Raw genomic sequence first — 25,064 nt, 5'->3', positions numbered from 1 at the left:
GCCTGAGGTGGCCGAGGGAAGCTCCTACAACTGCATCACAGGCAAAAAAAAAAAGTGCTTTATGACAGGATGTGTTAGAGAGCTGTAATACCTTAAAGGCCGGCTGACTGACTGAATGATCAATAGATAGTAAAACGTGGTGTTTTATGGCATCAAATCCTTACTCACTGCTGATTGATTCTCTATGATGTCAACAGACCACCTTCAGTGCTAGCTAATGCATTGCTCGGCAGCGACCAAATTTGCTCATAAATCTTTTATTCTTTCACCTCAGGGGAGCCAAAAATGAACCATCTATTATGTCTGCAAAGCTAAAATTTGCAACCAAACCATCACACCCCCTTGAATTATTGAATAAGCTTCCTAGAAAGGGACTAGCCATGCTTTGTGATCTAATATCCTCTCAACATATTTCAAAGTGAAGTGAAGTGTTCTTTTCTGTTTTCATCCCCGGCTGTATGCTATCTGTGCGTGACAGCTGGCTGTGATTTTTAGCAAGGCGATCAGCTCAGCCACACCTGATTTAGGACTTTGCACTTCAGAATTGGCTTGTTTTCTCCACCACAACAGCAGCTGCTAAAAGCATTTCTGTAACCAGGACTTAGGATATTCCTGTTATGAACTATGAATAATATATTACACAGAAAAAAATAACTAAAAGAATAATTCTAAAAAAGAAAATATTGCAGTCTGAAAACCCCAATATCACTGTCTCACCACAGCAGCGAAGTTTGTAAATTGTCCTCTAACATCTAATCATGACGTCTGGTTTTGGAAGGCAGGGCACTGGTGACTTTGAATTATTGAAATCAAACTCTGCATAGCCTTAGACAATGATTTCAAAAAGGCCATGACCTGAGTTATGCAAAGATTTAGCGTCTGCTAATGTGCCCTCTTCCTTGTAATGCAAGTGCATATATAATTAATTGATCCTGACGTGCAAAAACTTCATAATAAGAGCTAAAACTTTTTCTGTGCCTTTCATCAGACATGCTGCAAAATTACTTTATTTTCGCTGAGGTTGGATGTCATACTGCTCAGGGAGATTCTGGTTTAACTAACAGCATTTTCTGGCTAGAGGGAGGATTGAACTTATCACAGTGTGACTCCAAAACTGATTTGGTGCTTTCCTATAAAATTGAAACAATCATGTGTGAATGTTAATGTGAAACAGGCACAGATAGCCAGTTTAATAGGATGGCCCTGATGAGTTATAGTATCATAGCATGTGATTACTGTTTTCTTTAAATGCAGTCATTTTCAAACAGTAGAGATAATGCCTCTAGTGTTGTTACCTCGACATTTTACTATTTTATCATGAGCTTAAAGGGAGGGTTGATTTCACTTTCATCTCAGCGAACTCAGTGGACAAACCAGTCCAGGACATGTTAGCTTGGCATACAGGCTGCAGGCTGGGGGACTCCACTAAAAGACAAACATCTACCAAGAACTCCCAAGTGCAATGTTGTGTCTTCTTAACTGGCGAGCCACCAATGGCCTTAGTGTACTTCAAAGGAAAAAGTCTGTATAACCGGTTGTTTGACCATGCCTAAAAAAAAAATCTTCTGCAGACGGTAGACTTTCTGAGGGACAGTCTGAGGTCTACCGTCTTGTCTTTGCATGTCTTTTTAGTCTGGATTTTATTAATCATACAAATATGGATAATGGCACACGTTTTTGGAGAGTCTCTCTTCGTAGGCATTCAATCTCAGTTTACAAGAAGCGAGCTTCAGACCTCTGTAGAAACCCTGCCCTAAGCACAGTTTATCGTTTCCTCATTCCTCATTCACTCTCAGCTCTGGTGCTGTATGTTAGTCAGGTTGGCTAAACTACGCCTGAACCTCAGACCCTCCCCACTGCCGTGGCGGCACTGTCAGCAGCCTGGCGGCAGGGATGCTCCGTGGTTTGCTCGGATTTTATAAGTGAACTGTGATGTGGTTGCACACTTTTACTTTCTCTGTGTGAACATCTGATGTTTTTGCAGCACAGGAGATAAACAAAGGCATTAAAACGAGGGTGCAACAAGCAAAGCACAAGACTGATACAAGCTGATATGTATCACATATTTGTCAGCTACAGTCTTAGCAATATTCAAACCTATAGCCCTTACTGTGGAAAAAACGGACACAATTATGAATGTGCATTTGCTCCTCGCTGCCAGCTGCGCCTCCGAAGCGTGGGAATAACCTTGTTAGCCTCTTCTCGTGTTACCACCCTATTGCAGCATCGTCATTGCTTCTCTCCCTGGCCGGAGCCTGGTCGATTCTGATGAGTACGAGCTTAAAAGCTTCAGCACTCCCTTCCTACTGTCTTCTGCGTTAATGAAGACCACTTTCCATTTAAAGCAAATGCAGTGGTGTCAGTTTCAAAGTTGGATGTATTGGTGTGTATAAAGAAATTAGGATCATGTTGCCTGACATGTGTAGTAGTTGAGAAGGAAGCTGGGATTAATAAAGGTTTCCTGCTCTGGAGAGAGTAGAAGATATGGACTACTTGGTTTGGAGGAGTCATTCATGTATGTGTTTGTGAAATTTGAACAGTATACTGTACTGCTTGCAATACAAACCCAATGTAAATTGCTAATAGAACTTGTATAGAAAGTAAAATATAAGCCTTCATATACCTTCATCAAGCCTAGTTCAAAAAGACCTTTTTTCAAGTTTTCCTATCACTCAGTGTGATGAAAGTGATCACGACTTTGTTATGGATTTGGCCTCTGCCGTGTGAGTTATTGACAAAGAAATTGGAGCAGAAATGGGAGTCGGCACAAAGCAAGGTCCCCCACAAGGACATTTCTATTATTTTCAAGCTGAGGAGGAAAAAAGAAGAAAATCTGCCACTGATTATCTAACTCACTCACATAATGTCAGATAGTCCAACCTCCTTATCGTCACAGACTACGTTGGAAATCTCCCTGCGTACCAGAGGATAACACTGTCATTTTTGACAAATGGGTTTAGTCTTTTATGACTGCAGCTGTGACTAAACCAGACAAACACACAAGGACATTTCAGTCAATTTTCCAATTCCTTTTTGAAGATTGGGGAGTTGTAGTGACAGCATACAAATTAACTGAGAAACCCCAGGCGGCAAAGTTACACAGTCAGGGTGGTCTGAGGTTGGGGATGCAGGTCCATGCTCTGGAGTGAGGCCAAATGGTCTGGTCTCTCCTCCCAGGGCTGTTTAGTCAGACTGGCGGGTAATGGTGATTAACATTTGGGGCCTGGCTGACTCATCTCTGCTTCAGCCTCGACCCAAAGACAATTACAGAGAGTCACAGCACTCCAGCGAACAGACACTGCATCATTACCTGTGGTTCAACAGTGCACAGATGACACTCTCTGTCTGCCTCTCTCTCAGGGCTGCCAACTCTCTGGTCATGCCACACATCCATTTTCTTAGGCAGCGAAAAACAAATGTATCAGGGGTTGGACAGTGCGTCCGTGCACGCTGATAACGCTGTGATGTGACGTGACTAAAAGACAGACAGACAGACAGACAGTTCTGACGCTGTCAGTGTCTGTCCTCTACAAGAAGTTATAACAGAGTACACCAGAATTAAAGCAAAGCCTGTCCTGTAGGGGAAGCCTCTAAAGTCCAATACAGCAATTTTAGCTGGCAAGGTGTCAGAACATGAATTGCCTTTGTTGTCTGATCAGTAAATATGTGTGTGTGAGAGCATCTCTGACATAATCAATAGAAAAATATGACAAATCCAAACAAAATAGTTCAGCTAAGAACTCTTTCCCTCTCTTCTATTTCTAGGCTTTCTGGTATTATTAAAATCTAGTCTGTCTGTTTTCTGGACAAAATTATCCTTTAGGATCCACTGTCTGTGAATAAAATATTTGTCTCCTTCATTAACTTTTCATATAATGTTACTGTTCGTAGACATGACTTTTACATTTTTCAATGCCCCCTTCTCCCCCATCCTCCCAACTCCACATGATGGCAACAAAATTACTCCATAAATTCACAAAAATGCAGGAAAACTCTCTGAAATTAACAATTTCCTGGGAGAATATCTGGGGGTTGGACAGTATGCTGATCACAAATATTTATTCCTCACTGCCCTTGCGAATTGACTCAGCTTTCAACCTATAAAAGCCTTAAACTTGTGACTTTGGCTGCTTAACGTTTTAAACAAAAGTCCCAGGGGTTGAGGAGAGATGGTGTATAATGAGGGCACACTCTTAAAAATGCACCACTGAACAAATAATCTCTAAAACTAAATTGAAAAGGTGACCGCTCTGCAATCTGAGTCACACCTTCTATTTGAAGAGGAACTAATTTCGATCTATGAACCCATCACATGTGTCTGCAAACAATACAAATGGGAGTGCTGGCAGATGGTGCTCCAATTACCGTACATATGTAAGGTTGTTGATCAGCATGTTTCATTTGCAGTCTTCATTGTGTGACAAGCTGTACCCTGTTGTATTATGCTCTTTGTCTTTGTCAGAGCTAATTAAAAGCCACGTCAGTGTCATGTTTGAATGAGTGAGACTAGGTTCTTCGGATATTCTCCATTCCTCTCCAACTTGATGTAGTGTCTGAGCAGAGGCAGAGCAGCCTAATGAGGCATTCAAAGACCAAAATATGAAATATCTTGAACCCGGGTAAGTAGAGTGCAGCTTTTTTTTTTCTAATTCAAGGATACGATGAGAGACCAACAAAAGACAAATGTGTTCTTTTCTCGAATTCAGTGTCGTCAGTGTGGTGAGACTGAAAATTGGACGAGGGGAGGTGAGGAGCATTTCGAGACACAGCTGAACTTGAAGCATAAAGAAGACAAAGTTGTAGAAGAAGAAAAGCAGGCAGAAGTGAGATTCCAGAGGCAGGGTCTGATGTGTATCTCCAAAGTGTTTCCGATACTGAATACTTGCTCTACACTGTCTACTGATTGTCTCTGATTGTACGAGCATCGCTTTTTAATGTTCCTTTAAAGTTGTTATTTTGCAGAACAAATGAACCGTCTGCTCCTGCATCCTTAACGCTCAATGAACTATTAAATTTTCATCAGCCCAATTGAGTAAAAGCAGACTCATGGCTCATTCTGCACACACACTGGGCACACAAATGATTTGGTTAGCCTCTTAAATGACCTATGCTCATCAGCCTTGGTTGCTACTGCACCCTTGAAAACTAGATCAGTTCACAAAGTTAATCCATCTCCACAGCTTAATGACGCAACACCGGTGGTGAAAAGAGAGGACAGAAAAGCTTAATGCATATACAAACTAAACCTCCTATAAATATTTTCTATATTATTAAAAGTATGAAAGGATTTGAAGGTGCAGAAATGACATACATCTTTAACCGAAAATATAACTCAATATAGATCACGCTTTTTTCACAACATTTTTGAACATTTACAGCAGCTATGCACAGACACTGGTTGTTAAAGCAGAGATGATTAATGTTTCTATATTTACAATTAAATAGTCGTGGATGCAGTATGCAACACAAAAAGTTTAAAAACCCTCTGGACATAACCTGCTCTGCACCAAATAGCAAACACCCAAAGTTAGCATTAGAAAAGTTAGCATTTAGCAGCAAAAGCGGCTGCTATTTTGATCAGGGGTTGGTAGAGGCCAAAATCGAGCTAAAAGAAGAGAGAATAATGTGCCGGCATTCGCCAGGTGGCCAGAAGCACGACTCCAAATGTATGCCAACACTAATTTACATTTACAGCGAGTGTGTGATGAGGCAACTGTTTGCTTTTGCTATACAACCTCATAAGGTGATATGCTGACAGCTTGTTTTCACCGCACATGTGAATTCCTGCCTTTTAGATGCAGCATATTTCTCAGTTATGCTCATTTTAAGCATCCAGCACAGTCGATGATGTAATTTTAATTGACTGTCTCATGGACTTTTGAGCTTAATCTTGCTTTCTAAATAGAATCTAGGCTGTTCAGCAGATGTCACCTGTCTGGGTCTTGTCTGGCCAACTTGACACATTGCTGACTTTTTAGTTTTTGTTATATGAGGTCTTCTGGTTTGTCTCCAGGGCTAGACGTATGAGAGCGTATGTAGTTTTGTCATTAGGGCTGAATTACTTCCTATTGATATCTGTGCGTCTATCTTTAAGTCCAGTGTATGTATAGAATTATTGTCACTGTTACTGTGAATGCATTTGGTTTCAAAAATGTGACAAAACCATGTGGGACTGCTACAGCTTGTTCTCTTTTTACATCCTATTCTTCACTAATTCAGTGTGTCAGCACTACCACAGGCCTACAGTTTGTCCAGTGAGTCACTGCTGTCAAAGTTGTCACCCCAAGGCACGGAGGACCAGCGGCTTTTAACATACTAATGTCAGACCCAGTTCCAATAACCCATTAGTATTCACCATACATGATGACACGACAGTTTATTCTTTAGCAGCATCATCAACAACAGTTTAACCGGGCAACAGTTTCCACGCTGATGCTATTACACATCAACCTCAAGACAGTTAATGGAAATTTTATTCAATGTGGAAATCCTCTCCTCGAAAATTGCTGTAATTTTATACACATCTCTGGTATTCTCACATCATCCACTCTGTAGGAGCGCAGTGAGCTCCCTCAGTGTCCTGCAGAGATACTGAGGTTATTCAGAGTACAGTAGGAGGTATTTAAGGCATACTCCATCTCTAGTGCGCTTCCAAGCAGCCTGCGATAAGCAGGAGGCTCAGGGGGTTTTGGAGGGCATTTAGAAGTGGGACACAGTGGTGCCAGCAGACCCCCTACTCACCCAGCAAACTCCCTATTAGCATCACCCTATGCATGCATGTGCAGCTTTAAGCTTCAATCCCAATACTAGGCACAGAAACACTAGCTGCATTATTAAATGTGCTCCCTTTAAGAGCACACTGTCAGCAGTGTGCAAACAGGGAGGAAGACCAGGAGAGGCATTGGCACAGGAAGGACTTTCCTCACTGGAGAAAAGCCTTTTATTTCAGTTGCAGTGATTCTCTACGGATGAGGTGAATAATCCTGTCAACATAGTGCGCAGGCCGCCAAAACACTGTGAATTATTATCCAATTATGATTTGTTTGCCAATGGACTTCCAGGATTTTCATGTGTTGGTCCTTCTGCTTAACTGGAAAGAAGAGACAGGCCAACACGCACGAGCTGGTTATATAAGAGACAGAGCTTTACACTGTTACTGTTGTTTTATCGTATTGACCCAACTGGGAAAGCAACCCACACTGGCACTTAGCATACAGGCACACAAGGCTTCAGCCTGACCTTGATAGTTGAGCCCATACCAGCGCGTCAGATAAAGGCTCCAATGGTGCAAGTGGAGACGGTGTTAAAACAGTCATATATGATAAAGAACTGAGAGAACACGTCCCTACAGCTGCAGAAGTGATATCCTGAGAGTTGACCGGACTGCGCTATCTTAAGTGCGCAGAGGAACAGAGAGTATTGGCCCGTAGACACCTCGGATGGAAGTTAGTCTTAAAAGAGGAGAGATATACCCTCCATGGGCCTCGGGGGCACTTCAGAGAGAGAAGAGAGTGTGACTCATGGGCGACAACGGATAGACAGGCAGGCAAGCAAGCTTCCCCCTGACCAGCAAAACTAGAGCGATTCAGTGCTCTTGGCCCTTCAGACCCAACCAGCTGTCAGTCCCTGCCGTGGCAGATAAATGCACGATGTGGGAAGCTACCATTTACAGTAATTTACAGCTGCTCTTACCACTTTAAGAAGATTTTACATCTTTCTGTTAGTGTGACTGCTGTAATTTTACACATATTTGCAATATCTCCAGATTGATTATCCACACTGATACAGTAGGAGAGGAGCAAACTCCCTCTGCGTCCGGTCTCTAAATCATCCTAAACCAAACCGGCTGACAGTCAGCGATGTGGATGGTGTGGGAGGTTGCAGTCAGCACTGACAGTAATTTCTGCTTAACTCGTCACTCAGGCTAAGTTAGATTCAGCATCTATCCAGTCTGAAGGAGTGGCACAGTCGTCATAACTTGTCCTGCTGCAAGAGAAACCTTCCACTATCATGTACCACAACATAATGTTCGTGCAGATGCTAGTTCAAAATCTGTCCAACTAACTAATAAATACTGTGTTTTGTTGAGACTTTATTCCCTTTTCACCACCTAGTCCCCTCGTCTTCACATTTAGACGCACATACATGGATAAAAATACCAAGTGATGATAAAAAATGTGCTGGGTATGAATAAATGAATGGAGGGGATATGATGTCTCAGAGGACCAGATATTTTTCCAGAGATGGAATGCTTGAAATGAGCTTCAATTATTAATTAGCAAGAAGCTGAGGAAAGGCTGAAAAAAGGAATGTGGGGGGAGAAAAAGAAAAGGGAAAGGTTGTTAAAATGAAGAAAAAAAAAAAAAAAAACAAGACTTCAGCCATGGCTTGTAGCATCTTTGTTGTTTTTGTTCCAATCCCAAGCTCCTCCTAAAAGTAGTATATAAATGCAGCCATTTGCTCTTTAACAGTGACACAGCCATGCCCTCACATTGTTCTGATGGTCCATTATTCAGAAACCCAAATTGTCCGAAAAATGTCCCATTGGAACGAAGGCCCATTTGTCCAACAGCCCATTATCCTGGAAACAAATGCCCATTGTTCATAGAATACACTCTTCCTGCTGGGCCTGTCCATGGTGCTGAATCGGTTGGGGTTTTGCCCTGAACAGGCCATCTTTCTGGCTTTACACCAAGCAACATTTCAAGTGATTTTAGCTTTTTTTTTTGCTTTTTGACTGCTTTTCATTACCCATTTCCAGCCAATAATCAACTTTATTTTTCATTTTCATTTTTTTTCCATAACCTTGATTGTTCCCAAACCTTAAACATGTTAATTAGATGAACAGACAGAATGTCTAATGATGATTTACCGTTGTAACTAAGTCCAGCCAGGTTTCGGACCAGTGCGTACACGGCATTTAGGTACGTGTATGCGTCTTGGAAAAGAGGACTAGCAGGGAGTGTTGAGTGTTCTTACTGCTGTGTGAAAGAAGCTGCTTTTGAATCAGGTGATACTGTATTGGAGATTTGTAGCTTCTCCCAGAGGGTAGAAGCTGGGTGCGATGGGTTGCTGGTTATTTTAGCTGCCTGGCTGAAGCCGCTCTTTACGTGCAGTCGGTCGACTTGGAGGTGAGACCAATGATGTTGGAGGCTTCCATTTGTTAGGATGCTCCACGGTGGCTTTATAGAATGGACCTACAGATGTTTCTTGATGTTATACTTCTTCAGTCGCCTAAGGAGGTACAGTCCTGGCTGGGCCAGGAGTGTTGCATGATGTTTTCAATATTTCTAACAGTTTTTTTTATGGCTTTCTGGATGGCATGGACAGACACTCAGGCTACATCGACTACATCTAAGGTCTCAGGTGACGGTGGCGTGTACCAACTGAGGTAAAACTCAGTCACTGAACTGCAGGGAGAGTGTATAATTTCAGACCAATGAGCCTACAGAGCAATGGACATTGGTTTTCAAGAAAATAGGCTGTCAGATAAATTTGCTTTTGGTGGGACATTTTTCAGGCTATTTGGGATTCAAAATAATTGGCTGTCGGAACAATGGGCGGTCCCAACACAGTACAGCACCCACTGAGAGTTACTGAGACAACCCACAGAGTGGTGGACTAACCAACCCACAGACTGACATTGCCACCTTAAGCGCCGTGCCATTAACTTGGCTAAAAAGCAGATTTTCTGTACTGATTCACTTCACAGACGGAGCTTTTAGAGAGCTAGAATACTACACAGTTGCAATTATGAACCAAAGCATACTCTTTGCTAATAGAGTGCTGAAGCTTACACACACCCAAAGGCCACTCGCATCAAGTAATGTCTTTGAACTTCCTGGCGAGGCTCATTACTAATATTTATCCACTAATGGCTCCTAAAACTCATTTGAATGAATGTTTTGTGTGATTGTACTACACATATTATGGCTATAACACCCGCCTTCAGGTATGAGTTGACTGCCAAGAATTATCCAATCAAACATTTAATGATCTGAATAAAAAGAAGATGGGATGGAGCACAAAGCCTTAACTCTCCCTGGGTAGGACAGGAGTGTTTTAGTCCTTTGGCAACAATTAACCGCGTGTGTCAAAAACCAGGTAGACATCACAGCAATAGTCTTGGCCTGCAAGTCACAGGTTGGGGAAAGGGGAAAGACTCACACACTCACACACACACACACACACACGAGCGCTAAGGGGATGCTAGCTATTAATAGTTTGTGAGCTTTACCCCATCAGAGCAGTAAAGTGGCCTCTCTCCTTGGTTTAATTGCATTTCCCAGCACAGTAGTGCTTCTCATCATGGTTTGAGTTTCTGTTTTGTGTGTCTCTTGGTGCCAATCATACTGATTTACCCTCCACATTCTGTCTGCTAACTGTACCAAACACAGTAAGGATAAAAACACGTGCATTAAAGCAGCATGAAGCCTTGTGTGTGATTTCCCGTATGTGTTTGTGTGCGTGTGCACTTTACAGTATGTGTGCAACCTACTTCTGCTAGACCAAATTTTCTCCACAAGTTCTTGAGGCAACAAGACGTCCTGCAGTTATTGGATTGTTTTGCTTCACTTCCTCTTTTCGTGGGAGGAGAGAGACAGAGCAAGATAGCGCTGCACCAACACTGCATGGACAGAGACAACCTCCTCCCCTCCTGGGCACTCAGCCTCTCTGATGGCCTTTATCTAACTGCCTACACAGTTTACTTAATCGTTTTGCAACAGATAACGGCAATATAAGTATTTCAACCCTTACTTTCTATACATATTTCACAAAGGTGCTACCCACACTTTGAAATATTTTTATCTCTTGCCTAGGTCTACACAAGCCTTTGCTCCTTGCAGTAAGATGCTGATGTCTTCCAGCTGACAGGGGCTCAGGCCTTTGGGATGAAGCTGCCAGTGTTTTCCCAGGCGCCTGAGCATATTGGTGGCCATCTGCCTCTCTGCAAGCAGCACCTTCACACTGCGCCAGGCTGCCCACCCACAGAGTCCAGAGGCCACGGGCACTCTGCCCTCAATGCCCCAGCACCTCTCTATCGTTTGGCCTCTTTGACGTCTTCAGCTAGTGACTGGCACTGAGATGAAATATGAGAAAATACAAAGAAACTGCAACTAATAAATTAAATTTAGGACCATATACTCAGACAAATATACTTAGACAAATTATTTATTCCTTGTATGTGAAAACCACTTTTGCTTAACCAGCTGCACTTGCATCCTCAGCTTTCTTCCTCAAAAGCTGCAAATCAAAAAAAAAATTTTTCAAAGCAAGAAGGAACGGGAGGATCCCGTCACTCTCAGAATCATCTGTCTGTTGTCACTGTGAATGACTAAAACATGAAATGATGAATATTCCCTCAGGCAGCATCCTGACAAGCAAAAACTAGCCTCTTAAATGTGTTGCCTCCAGGCATGTGTAGCGTTACGTAATGAGGCTCTGCTGTGAAATCCATGAAGATACCCAGTGTTACATGCAGCTACAGCATGTTTTCTCTCCAGCGTGACAGCTTCTTAGAATACATGGAGGATAATGACAACACTGAATAAACAATGAATGCGTTACTATGTCGAATAAACACACAAAACAGGCCCGCATACAGTACTATGCACATATTTTTGACAGCCGGGACACGCATTGAAATCTGGGCTTCAAGGAGAGGTGCCATTTCTCTCAAGATGGTCATACTTCTGATCTGATCATTGATTATCATTCCTGCATTCCTGGCGGGGATGTTAAGGTGACTGGAAATGCCCAAATCAGGTGGATTATTTACAGTCGACATGTGAGTTGTTGCTTGCAATGCATTTCCACCAGCCCTTGTGCTGCCAGCTGCTGATGTTGGACACGCTGTTCAGAGCACCCAATTCTAGTGGCATCATTATCGGAAGTAGCGTGAGAGATTTAGCAGACTACAAAGGGGGGCCTTGACAGTTCTTCCAGGTGAGCTGCCAACTGGAGGTGTTTATTGCAAAGATGCAGGTTTACAGGAGATTCTTCAAGTCGTCTCCTGGCTCCAAACTCCGCAGTGACACAGTCATCAACGCCTAAAAGGGAAACTTTCCCACTAATGCAGCCACTGTCAACAATTATTTCAAATCCTGTCTCGCCCATCCCTCTACTAATCTGTTTACCTCGCTTTATAAACGGACATTAATTAGGAGCAGGATGAAACAACAGATTTGGGACAGTGGGACAGGATCCGTCAACTCCATCCTGCTTATAGGACAATTGTCACCATAATCAAGACAGCAGGCTCCGTGGAAGCAGCCGTGGATGCCGTGGTTTAAGTATGATCAAAAGACGCGTTTTTTTTCTATTTTCTAAAGTGGGCTGTCACAGTGCTGGGAGAGAAATAACAAACTATTTGCTGGTAGACGAGGAATAACCACCCCCTCACTGGGTGTTTCCAATCCCGGCCCTGGAAAATCAACCACTTCCTCCCTGCCGAACATCCACATAATTACCACCAAAACTGCTCATCCTCTCCAATCAAACAGCAGCTATTAAAAGTGAGGCACCACGGGGACGAGGTAATTACCCTTGACACTAAAAGGGCCTCTCACTGCCCAGACCCTCAGTGATGGGATTCAGAGCTTATTAAAACATTGGAGGGCTGAAGTTTACCAGACGTGTGATGGGTGATGGTAGGAAGACGGTCCTGAAGGAAGAGAAGGACTGAGTGAGAGAGATAGAGTGCAGCTGAAAGAGAGGCTTCCTGACACCTGAGGTTGACAGTGAAACCAGTGTGTGGTAGATACACACTGATACGGACCAGTGGAGCTGTCAAGAGCCTGTCTACGGGTCATTGCCTCTCAGCGAAGGCTTCTCCCTTCATATAGGCCAAATGCTGCAGCACACACATGAAGTCAGCCTTACCTTTCTGTAGACGATCATATTCGGGGAGTCCTCCTCCGCATCAGTGGTGCCCACGCCTCCCTGGTCTCTGGACCCTTCCGCCATTTTCACACAATCCTGTTGAAGAAACAGATGAACCGCATGAACCCAGCACCTTACATCCACCGGGCGGTGGGAGAACACAAAATGACGACTTGATAAATATCAGACAGCATTTCCATTTCCTCTGAGGAACAACATTCCTCCAGCTTTTATCGTCATGACATTCAGCTGCCAAAATATGTGCTGCTGTCTCAGAGAGGAGAAGCCTGTCACAGTAGGGACAGATAACAGCTCAGGTAGGCTGATGTAAGATGAATAGCTGTAACACCTGAACACTTGCGATTGAGCATGAAAACTAGTTAGCATAAGCGGAGGGGTTCAAAGAGTGGATAAATGGATTAAATAGATAATGCTAAAAGTAAGGGATGAATAATTCAAATACTACAATATGTAATACAATAATATGTCCCATATGCCCAAATTTTGAAACAGAAAGTAATGGATAACTGTTGAATTAGCCAAATTCATAGCCAATTGAAATGGCTAAAGTTCACTGGATATATGTTAGAACTAGCTAATGAATAAAACAGTTCAAACTGTTTTGCGTAATAGTTACAGCTAAAGGTAGCCTTGCTGTTAAAGTATTTAGCTAACTGTTAAGGATGAATGTTTGAAATAGATATCTATCTATCTATAAATGTGGAGCTAGTTGAAGTTGCTAAACTTAACTGGATAAATGGTTTAAAAAACAGTTTGCTAAAAATAATTCCTAAACAGCTGAAACAATTGACTAGCAGTAACGGATAAATGGTGGAAACTTCTGGCACTCGCATGGTAGGAGTCCAAACGCAAACTTGACCACACTGACAGTTCAGCTGAATAAAAGAAATACTGCACCATATCCTCCTAATTACACGTGTAATTGATTAACATTCAACTGCGAATTCAAAAGAAGGCATTTGGAACATGGGGTGTTGATTAAAGGGTCCATCTGATAAAAAATGGCGGGATGGAGAACCACTGCAGTGGCATATCAGCTCAGGGGAGTCAGGGTGGCAGTAATTATGTATACAGCACAGATGTGTGTCTACAACACATAGGCTGTGTGGCTGATGAGTCATCTTTCTTAACAAAAAAAAAAAAATGATGTTCATAATGAATGAACCCTCGCTGAGGTGACGCTGATGGTTAAACTGCGCTCACTGCTCGCCACGCTGTTTGCTGTTGTTTTTATGCTAAGCATCAGTAAGTGTTCACTCCATTAACTGGAATCATATGATGGTTACCTCTGATCTGCCTGCGCTCCCCACATTAACCTCTCCAGGCTTCATTCTTTGTGAGCTGCTGTTAAGGGATTTATTTACAACCTCTACACAGTCCCATCACTTTCTCTAGGCTGTCTCCCCTCTCCCTCCCCTCCCCCTCACTCTCTCAGGAGAATTAATTCTGCTTAACTAAGGATTTCCATAACCTACGCTGACGACTGGGCTTCATCGAGCCTCCTTAGCCCCGTCTACCCTTTGCCATTGAAGGCTCCCGTGTGTATTAAATGGGTTAAAGCATTTGTTAGTCCTTTAATCGTGTGGAGGAGGATGGGGGGGTGGATTACACAGTTCGACACATTCATAATTTTTGGTACTTATAAAACACAAAGTGCGAGTGGATAAAGCTGACAGGGGAAAAAAAAAGAATCACACAGCTCACCGGGCCTCGCTATTCACTGTAACAGCTATTTGTGTTTCAAAAAGAACTATGATGAGCTATTGAAGGGAGGACATGCAGAATACAGACAGCATTTCATGTCATGCACTCATGAGCAGGCACAATATCAAACCTTCATACATGAACTGAATTAGTAGGACTGCATCTTGCCAAGGGCCAGCTGCTGGCAAGGGATTTGGAGTAGTTGAATTATTTAATTGCAGCTTTGCAATGTTACAAGTTTCAGCAACTGCACATAATGGCTCTGGTGGAGAGAGAAGTATTGAAATAGTCCAAATTCAGTGTGTGCCACCAGCTTGCACAACGGCACACACGTAAGGTGGCTTTGTCGCCGTAGTTGAACGCTTTAATCTATTACACCACACAGCGTGGTGGTGCGCATGAGTGAATAAGTAATCATCCGCTCTCGCCTTACTGTTTGTTATTGCCACCAGAAGTGCGGAGTGCAGCACTCTCTATTGGCTAACGCGTTTGTGCTCTTTTTAGAGTCTGAGCACATTAGACAGCTAATCTTTGCATCTGCCTCAGGGGCCGTATAGAATGGCAGGCGGTATGGATTGCATAGCACCTGCTTAAAAGAAACAATAGTGTGCCAATGCGTCCCCTGTGGATAGGAGGCTGTAATTCTAGTGAACAACTTCCTCTCAATCAAGCTGCTCAAGCATGCAAATCAAACTCCACAGAGGGGCCCATCCAACATGTTAATTGAAAGCTTGTGTCAAAGTGAAACAACTGGAGTACGGACACTGACAGTTGCTGAGAGACCGGCGACCAGAAAGCACCAACATGCCCTCGTGTACAGTGTATGTTCCACATGCACTCCAAGCAAACACCAATTTATGAGGAGATAAACACAGAATATTACACACACACACACAAATATTCATAGGAGAGAGCTCCCCTGCAGTGGCTCAAATAAACAATCCAATAGACACCCAGTTCTCTGAAACAAACTGAATAAACTGGCTAAGAGTTACATGTACAGAATAAACCAGATACACCCAGAACCACATTGTGACTGTGAGACCCAAACCCCTGTTCAGTCTCAGCAGGCGAGCAGCCCAGTGCAATGCAACATCTGTTACACCTGACAGTTGCAATGATTGAAGCATTCATTACCTTAGAAACAAAATAATTCCTGGTCCACTCTGCTCCCCCGGCTGGCTCCCCCTTAGCAACAAGCAGCAGGCAGGTTCATTGTATAATTGGCAGAGGGGGAGAGAAGGGGATGAAGAAGACTGGGTGATGAAAGCAGTGAAGCAGCGAAAAAGAAGGGAGAGAGGGAGAGAGAGAGAGAGAGAGAGAGAGAGACAGAGAGAGAAGCTGGCTGGTCACTGCAGTATCCTCTATTCCTCCTCCTCCTCTTCTTCTTCTTCTTCTTCCTCTTCCCTCTTCACCAGTCCTGCCTTGCCCCGGCAGTTCAGGAGATCCTCACATGTGTGCACCTTGTTCATCCCCCCTCTCCCTCTGTCTGCATGTGCTCGAGTCTGAGCGAGGGCGAAAGAGTGAGTGTTTGAGAGAGAGAGAGAGAGAGAGAGAGAGGGAAGGAGATAGAGAGAGAGGGAGAGAAAGAGAAAGAGGGAGGGAGGGAGGTACTGTGCAATAGAGAGGGACAGATCAAGTTGGGAAAGGGGGAGGGATGAAGGAATTAGAGAGAATATAAAGAGGGAAATAGAGGGAGGAGAAAGACAGACAGAGTGTGTGTGTGTGTGTGTGTGCACGAGGCAGAGAGTGTGTGTGAGAAAGAGAGAGTGGGAGAGAGAGCGGGAGAGGGAGCGGTGGCTGCACAGAGAGGAAAGGAGGACAGGGAGATGCACACTGCAGCAGCGCCCACCGATGCTGAAAATGAGAAACATTTCATTAGGAAGATATTGAAATGCTAATATAAAAACAAGTTACTGTTACTGAGCGCGCACACAGAGGCACGCTATAAATACATATCCCAGACTCTTTGAGCAAGCAGCCTCAGAGATAATGCTTTTCAATTTCCATTCAAAGCTTATGTGTTTTCTGTTTCTGTTTCCCCCAGCAGCCTGTGATCCAAACTCAGACACATTTCCACAAACTTACATCGGTGATCCTGAAGCTTTTATCTCCTCACATTACCACAAATTCCATTTTTGTGCTTGAGGACGGCAAACACGCGCTCTTGCGTCTGTCTCCAGCAATCCTCTCTTGCATGTTCTCCTCCTTGCCTCTCTCTTTGTGGAAACTCTGGAATCACTCAAGCTTAAATGGCAACCCGAACGAATGAACCTTTTCTCCCGCAATAAATGAGATCCCAAAAGCCCCCCGAGGAAGATACTCCAGAAATACATGGCATAGCCAATTTGTGAACGCATGCATGCAGAGTGAACACACACAGCCACACACATACAGATGTTTGCGTTGACAGAACCAGTTCACTAGTTATCAAAGAACTATCTGGCTTCTCCTCGCCGTCTCCTCTTCTTCTCTCCTCGTCTCTGTCAGCAAAGTGTTGCTATCTAAGCAAATGGTCTGGCTCTGTGAAGCCCTCGCTCTTCACTGCTTTTGAAAATATTAGAGGTGCCTTGAATATTTCTTCCCTTGCAGAAAAGACCTTGAATGAACAGGGGTTTATTTTTTTTTATGAAGCCAAACAGTTGAAAAGCCAAATTCTCATTATTAAAAGTTCAGTGTTCAGTTCAGGATTTTTTTTCCTCAGGCGAAAGCAGATGAAGTCAGAAAATTTGTACGACTAAAAACTGCTGTTCTCAGTAAAAGTGGTAACCAAGGGAAACCGAGGTCACACACCCGCGTGAGTGGCGTTCCTATTGGAGTGTGAAAGCATTTGTCAGCCCACAGTGCTTACCCCACACATTTTTCAGCAGGAAAAGGATTGTATATCATAACCCCTCCACCACCACCACCCCATCCCACACATTATTAGAGCTCTGCTATCACTACTACATGTCTTCTTCTGTATAGAAACCATTTAGCCACATGACATAATCACCCATCCCCCGCCATTACAGCAAACCGCACACATGACCCACGCTGCAGCGACCTGCGATCAGCATATTTTCCTGTCCCACGAGCTGCTCTGGCATTAAGGAGCCATCATTAACAAGGTGACAGACAGGCAGGCCGGCAGGCAGACAGACAGACATACAGGCAGGCAGACAGGGACTTCTCTAATCTGCTTTAAGGGGGCCAGCCCTGCTATAATCTGCATTAATACTAAATTATTGAACAGCCTGTTCACAGCCACACCACTGCCAGAGAGCAACACTACTGGCCACACACACACGACACCACCGAGATCCTGCTTAGTGACGGAAAGGGAGTGTTGTGTATATATTAGCTCAGCAAATACATACTGTGAGGCTGGCAATGCATTTAAACACGTGCGGGCACAGTGGAGAAAGAAATCAGTTAAAGGAAAGTAATATAATATATATATAGGTATATAAGAATAATGCCTTACAGTAATAGTCACATGTATGTTGAAAGAGAAACTGGTTGCTCTCATTGTTCCTTCTCTCTTCCTGGTGTGTTTTCAGTGTAGGAAATGGGGGGAATGTCTGCAGTACTTCCTCTGTGCAAAACGTGTTCTGAAGTTCAGCCAAAGCTAATATGAGACATCAGCAGTCCGAGTTAGATGAATCAAGCTGCAAAACATATATAAAATTCCTTTTTTTGGCCCATACTACTGTAGCAGTGTCGGTCAGTCAGCTGAAATATCCCACAACTATTGCTTGGATTGCCATGACATCTGCTACAGATGTTCCAGGTCCCCAGAGGATACATTTTTTTATAACTTTGGGCATCATCTGACATTTAATCTTGCACCGGTATCAAGTCAAAATCTAAATCTGCCAAAGTTTGTTAATGCCCCAATACTTCAGCTCAACTTGGTGTTTAGTGGTAGCTAACAAAAGTTAGCATGCTAACAGGGTAAACTACTGTGGTTAAGTGTGAAAGGTTAGTATGTAAGTGCAGACACTGTGAGTGTGTTTAGCGTGCTGGCGATACCATGGAGTTTTAAAAAGTACACATTTTAAAGTGTAACTCAGACTCGTAGTGGCTTCATGCACAAAGGGATCTCTTCATGGCCATTATGGACCGTCCTGGACGAAAACCTCATGCGGCCATGAGACGATTATTTTATAAAAAAATGTGAGCCTATCCTTTAATCTAATTTGAGTGAATATCCAAAACCAGCTTTGCACTAGTATAGCCAGGACTCTGCAAGAGATCACACGCCAGTCGTTTCGCGGATCCATAATCATCCACGTCTTGACAAGAGGGTCTTTCAGGTTATCCTCATCCATCAGTCTGTGTGATCGAGGTTCGTCTGTGTCAGGGCCACTGCTTTATGTAATCGGGCCTAAGTGGAAAAACAGCAGGTCTCTGTTAATCACAACAGCAGGCAGACACCTCCTGCCAGGACACAGGCAGGTATCCGTTCTCTTAAAGCCACCTCACATGGCCCCAGAAGTGCAATTACTTTTCCTGTTTTTATCTCAAAACATTTTTTTTATATATATATTCTGTCATTTTATCTTTTTGTTGGCATCAATGGTTTGTTTAAAATTGGTTTATATCTGCCACCAAACAGCATGCCCAAAGACCACTCTGCAAGACAGAAAGTGTAGTTCAACAAAATATCTTTAATAGATATAAACATTTTTACACGTCACAGCTCAATGGAAACAGAATCACATGCTGTCACACATGTTAAGAATGAAGGTGCAGGGGCGATCTGCTGTGCTTGGGGCCCTGGGACTCATACGTCTGACTCCGGCTCCTGGTCTATGTCCTGTCTTATCCCCTGTTTATCGTTATTATTGGTCCTTTCACTCCCCACTACATCCTAGCCAATAAAGCAGAAATGCATCAAAAATAATCTTAAAAAATAAGAATGAAGGTGCAAATTCTGATGAATATCAAAGTCTCCTTATGTACAGTTGCACAGTATCTGAGTACAAAAGGAAACAGATATGAGGCTTAAATAAGGACCCTTGTGTGGTCATCATCGGACCAAATCCAGGTCGGGTTTACAAGCATTTTTACACTACAGAAAACTCTGTAGCTGGAATTTTAGGGATTTACACAATATCTTACTTTGTAATCATTTACCGAACAGTACCGATTTAATCTATTGAGGAAATTCCGGGTCAGATTGAGGCCTTTTAGCATGCTATGGATAGAGCAGGGGATCTGTTCCATGTAGCACTTTACATGATGTCAACACTGGGTGGCACTGTCAATTAATCCGCTGCAGCAGGCAAGGCTGGAAATAAACTTTAAGGACTTTCAAAAAAACATAATAAGAATTAGTATTTTTGATAACAAGGTAGCTTCCTCCTATTAAAAACTTTGCTTAAATTTAAAAGGATATATATTCTCTGTGTGTGTGAGACTGGCCATTATAAGTACATGCAGATCTCTAACTGCATATGGCTGTTTGTCTTCTCTCGGTCATCATCTTTGTCATAAATACTCTTTATATATCATATCAAGGGCAGCAGTGAGAAAATAAATGTTAACATCATTTATTTACAATAATCTGAACAAGTGACACTGAATTGTCAGTCTCTGTCTTTATGGCACCGATATTATTCTGTGTTTTTATAATATATATTTTTTTTATCAGCTTCTGACCAGTAGTCCTATACAAGTTTTGCCTTTTTTTAACCCCTCACGAAATTAAACATTTCATATACTTGTACAATCTTATTACATTGGCAGTACAGACAGGCACTTGACCTTACAGTGTTTACAGTTATGTGCTAAGCAAAGGGTCTGTCTGTCTGTCTGTCTGTCTGTCTGTCTGTGTGTCTGCGTCTACCTACCCACACTGCTACTGAAAAAAAGCATAGTGTCTTATCCAGGGCTGACATCTCCCACCGTCTCATTTAGCTTTTCTTTTGGTGAACTAATAAAAAATAGTCAGTGTTGCTGTCGTCGAACTGGGAAAAGTAAAGTCAACAGCGATTAACGCACAACACACTGTCACTTTATTCTTAGAAAGCGTCGACCTCTGTCTGAGGAATATGGGACTACGTTCACCAGCTCTTGCAAGGGATGAACACATTTCAAATCGTGTTGGAGCTTTTTAATTGGAAATCTGTTCACTTGTAATTAGGTTAGCTGGGGAGCTAAATGGGAACAGCAACTGTAAATCCCTTTAGGTTAGTTTCAATATCTTGCCATCTCTGACATGCAGGGATAATAACAATCCATTAAATTGGACACAAAGCATCATATTTGTGAAATTCTAAGGAAGGGAGTGCATGCTGATCGAAACTGATGCACCGTCGCACCTCTGCTCTTTTTCTTCAACTCTCCTGGTCTTTCAAAAAATAATGTTGTTTGTCCGTGGTGAGTGTGCCACAGATCCACAAGGCCGAGGAAGGACGACATGTAAGTCCACGCTGGCACTAGTTTGTAAAAGCCAAAGAGAAACAGTTTGTGTTGTACGTTTTTACGTGTAATTCTGTGTGCAGGGCTGAACAACCAAGTTTCAGACCAGTTTGAGTAGTGGTCAGACTCCTAATGTAGAGCAGTCAGCGGCTGTGTGCATCAGTTCATGTCGATAGTGTTAAAGACCCACTCTGTGAACTTCTTCAGCTTGGCTGAGGCGCTGTAGGACTCCTCCAGGAGACGCTGGTTGTCCTCTCGCAGGCTCTGGATCTGAGCCTGCAGCGACGCCTTAGCGTCCTTCTCCTGGTGGTGAAAAAGACATGCGTGAACCATTTGATCTTAGATCTTGACATTAAAACAATAAAAAACTGGATACATCGGATATTGTCAGTCTAAATCTGCATGTCTGGTTTTTGTGTCACATGTAATTAAGTTTTCCATTGATTCCTTAGATGCTCATAGCTTCTCTAATGGCTATAGTGGCTTTACATGCTGGATACTGGTACATGCTGGACAATGAGACCATAACTCACCTTCTTCAAGTCGTCCTGTAGAGCCTTCACCATTGACTCCAGCTGGCTGACCTTCCCCATCAGGCAGGCTGGAGTCTCTCTGAAAAAAAGGATAAAAAAAACAGGACATTAGCTGGAACAAACACTGAAACAGTGTTGAAGGGTGAAGCAAAAAGGTTTGAGTCCTGTCCTATTTAAGTTTACAAACGCTTTCATTACAAGGAAACACCAGAGATGCTGGTTTTACTGTTTAGCACGTAGTCAGCCAGAGTGGAGATCTAATTAGTGATATCAGCTGCAGTAGTGTTCGACTGGAGTGAAATGTGCAGGGTCTTCCAGGGCACGGTGCTGGACACCAGTAGATTAAAGCCAACACTGGTCCCGGGCCATGACCTGAGGCCTCTTACCCAGGCGAGGGCTGTCTCAGCGGGGCTGCCTGAGGCTCAGCCTGCTGGGGGCTGGTGGCTGCTGCGCTCTCAGCCATGGAGCTCTCCTCTTGGGCTGCTAGGAAGACCAGCCTCTGCTCTGAAAAAGAAACAGTTAAAAGATGTTGTTATTATTAGACCCGGTGAGAGAACAAATACAGACAACACTGCCCTCTTCTGGTGAGTATGAAGCAAGCAGTTGTTTTTTTTTCTGCCACACCTTCCACTGAAAAGTAAAATCAGTATTTAAGCTTCACTTCCAATGCTTTACGAGGAGGAAATGAAAACATGACGTGTGTCTACCCTCAAAGGCCTTGGCAGCGTCTACCAGGTGGGCCCAGTCCAGCGGACCATCTGCCCCAGTGTCAGGCAGGGGCATGAGCACAGAGTCCTGCAGCTGCTGCCTCCTCCTCTCCTGCTCCAGCTCTGAGCTCTCTGGGGCTGACAGATCTCCTGGGAAGGACAAACAGCAAAGTAAAACAAAGTGGACAGCATTTGAATCTGTTCTCCCATGACAGAAAAACAGAGACATTTTGCAACAAACAGCGAAGCACCAAACAATTGAGATTGTATGTGATATTTCTAACATTCAGATGTGTCTATTGTCTGTGTTTTTAAATTAAAATTACAAACTTCATTAAGGAGGATTTACTGTGTATTGCAAATCATGTTATCATACTTCATTACGTTTGTTATAATTATAAACAATGGTTCACAGGACACTGTGTATCACACCGCCATCTCCTCTATGATCAGCTGTAAATACTGAAGATTCACCCAAGGATTTATGTGACGCTCGCCGGCTTGGTCCATGGCGAGTGGTGGGTGAGCGTGGAATGGTGGAGCAGCTGAACAGAAGGTCAGTCGGCGTGTCACGCTGTCCGCTGGAGGACGACTCCCTCTGCCCGCTGTAAATACTCTCATCTGACAGGGTTCTCTGGAGGGAGCGACGAGAGGGCGGCGGGCCTGGAAACAATGGCTTCAGGTAGGGATGGAAACAGGTAAGAGACAGGTCAGCCAAAGTGAGAAATACTGCAAATGGTATTGAACTCAAAAAATCACTTTCAAATAAACACGAAGTAAACAAGTATGTAAGTAAACAGTGGGTCTTACGGCGGTGCTTTGCTCAAGTTTGCATGTCACAGCTGTATGTTTCAACCATCTATCCATCTATGCATCTATGCATCACACCAATTCGTAGTCATATTTGTTTACTTTCCTCCTTAACACAAATGCGTAAATATTCTTAATTTCTACTGTTAGATCAGTTTACTTAAGTTAATTAGTTGAGTTTTCCAAATGAACTCTGGGAGCTGAAGAGGTACCCCCTGGGAATAACTGTGGTTTGTTACTATGTTACCAGCATCAGTATAGACACAGCCAGTACCTTCTCTTCGCTTGTGGTGGGTGGAGGGCTGTCAAGTGTGATGAGCTTCTTCAAGTCTTCTTCCAGACTGGACTTGGCAGTGTGCCGCTGGGGCGACTGGGAGCCCCGGAGATTGGCCCTGAGCTGCGGCTGACCACCCAGAAGACCATCACTCTGATGCCGCCTGGGGATAAAAGCAAGATTTAACTCAGAGAGGTACCTCTTAAATTCAAATAACATTGTGATTTAAAGACTGGATGGGCAATCTGTGAATGTTACGGAGCTGCGGGTTTACATGCCCTTAACATGACAGTTCCCCACTTAATTGCCTCACCATGAAAAGCTGTGGTTTGTAAAGCAGCTGTACAGTGAGAAAACAGCAGTTGTCAGCAACCACAAATGAAGCAGTCACCCTCTGGGCCAAACAATGAGACATATGCTGCCTCGAATGAATGAAAAAGGGCAATTATATTTAGTCATCCTTCCCTGGAAACCAAATGATTTTGTTAAAAACAGGTTCACCACCCAGCTGCACCACATGGGGGCAGTGTTGGCCAAATCAAAAAAGCATTAATATTAGATGAGCAGTCAGTGGGGCAAAATATGACAGTATTCATTCCTTTCCCCAGTCAACATCAACACCACCAACAGCAGGACGCATTTCTGCACTGAAGGAAAATGTTCACAGCACGCAGCACTGCAGGAGACACCGCTTAAAACATTCACAGATGTTTAGTAAAAACCTCCCATCTTACTTGCGAGTGCTGCCAAAGTCCACAGAGTTGACGGTTCCTCCAGGTTTCCTCCAGCCAATCAGGTACTTTGAGGTCGCTCCTTGCCGAGGGTAGAAAGTCTTGGACCCCGGGGACTGGGAGTTCGGGGATGTGGGTGAGGTGGCCGCAGCAGCTGCCTCGTCTTGTGGCGACATGGGGCTGCAGCCCTGGCCCACCGGACTCCCTGAGTGGCCAGAACTGAGTGTGATGGAGAGAGGGGGAGGAAGGTAAAACATATCCATGAGTATTCATGTAATTACATAATATAAAAACACCAAGGGCAGAATCGGTGGCTGCAAAAGTGGCGGTGCACTATTATTCATGTAATGGTTTCTGCTAAATTTCATTTTGGCCTTGGTTCAATTAGCATGATTGAGCATCAGCATCTTTAATTTGACTGAAAATGAATTTGCCCAGATGGCCATGTTTCCTCTATTTCAAACTGTCAGATTCTCATGAAAAACATTCGTTATCCTGCTCCATCACTACATCTCTTACTACCTTGACAGATGGGATCAACTGATAAAAGTTATAGATAAAAATAGGACACAGTGTCCTTGCACTTCATTTCTTCAAATAACATTTCTCCGTAGTGTGGCATAAAAGCTTGAATTTTGAAACGGCAACTTTTGCGTCTGTGTGCAGGAGCGCATGTGCGTGCACATACTATAAAACAAAGCTGCCAATGTACAGGTCTGGTGGAGCTGAGTTATTTCTGGCTGAGTGAAGAAGAGAGAGGGGAAAGCTTTAGTTGATTCAAAGGAAGTGGGATTTAGAAGTGGGGGAACAGTGCTGAGCTCACAGTCTGCATTTCTAGCAACTTCAAGCACTTCCTTTCTATCATGGCACCGGGAGACGGAGATACATACAAATGCAAAACCACACACACACACACACAGTTCATTCATCCTCTCTCCCTTTGTTAATGCCAAACCGCAGAGCTTTGGACTTTTCCATCTGGGATGGTACAGGA

General features: G+C 43.5%; 2 protein-coding genes across 6 annotated transcripts in view; both read right to left on the bottom strand.

Moving 5' to 3' along the window:
* The window catches only part of LOC139211589 (regulator of G-protein signaling 6-like), a 39,812-nt gene extending 23,805 nt beyond the window's left edge, over positions 1 to 16,007 (bottom strand). For both annotated transcript variants that reach the window (XM_070841848.1, XM_070841849.1), the window contains exons 1-2: positions 15,745 to 16,007; positions 12,883 to 12,978 (exon numbers count right to left, since the gene is read on the bottom strand). In XM_070841848.1, coding sequence (XP_070697949.1) covers positions 12,883 to 12,966 — 84 coding nt within the window. In that variant the 5' untranslated portion in view covers positions 12,967 to 12,978; positions 15,745 to 16,007. The remainder of the gene's footprint in view (positions 1 to 12,882; positions 12,979 to 15,744) is intronic.
* Positions 16,008 to 21,073: 5,066 nt separating this feature from the next.
* The window catches only part of LOC139212495 (signal-induced proliferation-associated 1-like protein 1), a 32,949-nt gene continuing 28,958 nt past the window's right edge, over positions 21,074 to 25,064 (bottom strand). For all 4 annotated transcript variants that reach the window (XM_070843048.1, XM_070843049.1, XM_070843051.1 and 1 more), the window contains exons 15-21: positions 24,074 to 24,289; positions 23,340 to 23,502; positions 22,730 to 22,931; positions 22,256 to 22,405; positions 21,935 to 22,052; positions 21,549 to 21,627; positions 21,074 to 21,318 (exon numbers count right to left, since the gene is read on the bottom strand). In XM_070843048.1, coding sequence (XP_070699149.1) covers positions 21,175 to 21,318; positions 21,549 to 21,627; positions 21,935 to 22,052; positions 22,256 to 22,405; positions 22,730 to 22,931; positions 23,340 to 23,502; positions 24,074 to 24,289 — 1,072 coding nt within the window. In that variant the 3' untranslated portion in view covers positions 21,074 to 21,174. The remainder of the gene's footprint in view (positions 21,319 to 21,548; positions 21,628 to 21,934; positions 22,053 to 22,255; positions 22,406 to 22,729; positions 22,932 to 23,339; positions 23,503 to 24,073; positions 24,290 to 25,064) is intronic.

This window comes from Pempheris klunzingeri, chromosome 13 (genome assembly GCF_042242105.1).
Source record: "Pempheris klunzingeri isolate RE-2024b chromosome 13, fPemKlu1.hap1, whole genome shotgun sequence".
Taxonomy (NCBI): domain Eukaryota; kingdom Metazoa; phylum Chordata; class Actinopteri; order Acropomatiformes; family Pempheridae; genus Pempheris; species Pempheris klunzingeri.
The sequence above is the reverse complement of the archived record's forward strand: the minus strand, read 5'-3'. Positions and strand labels throughout refer to the sequence as shown.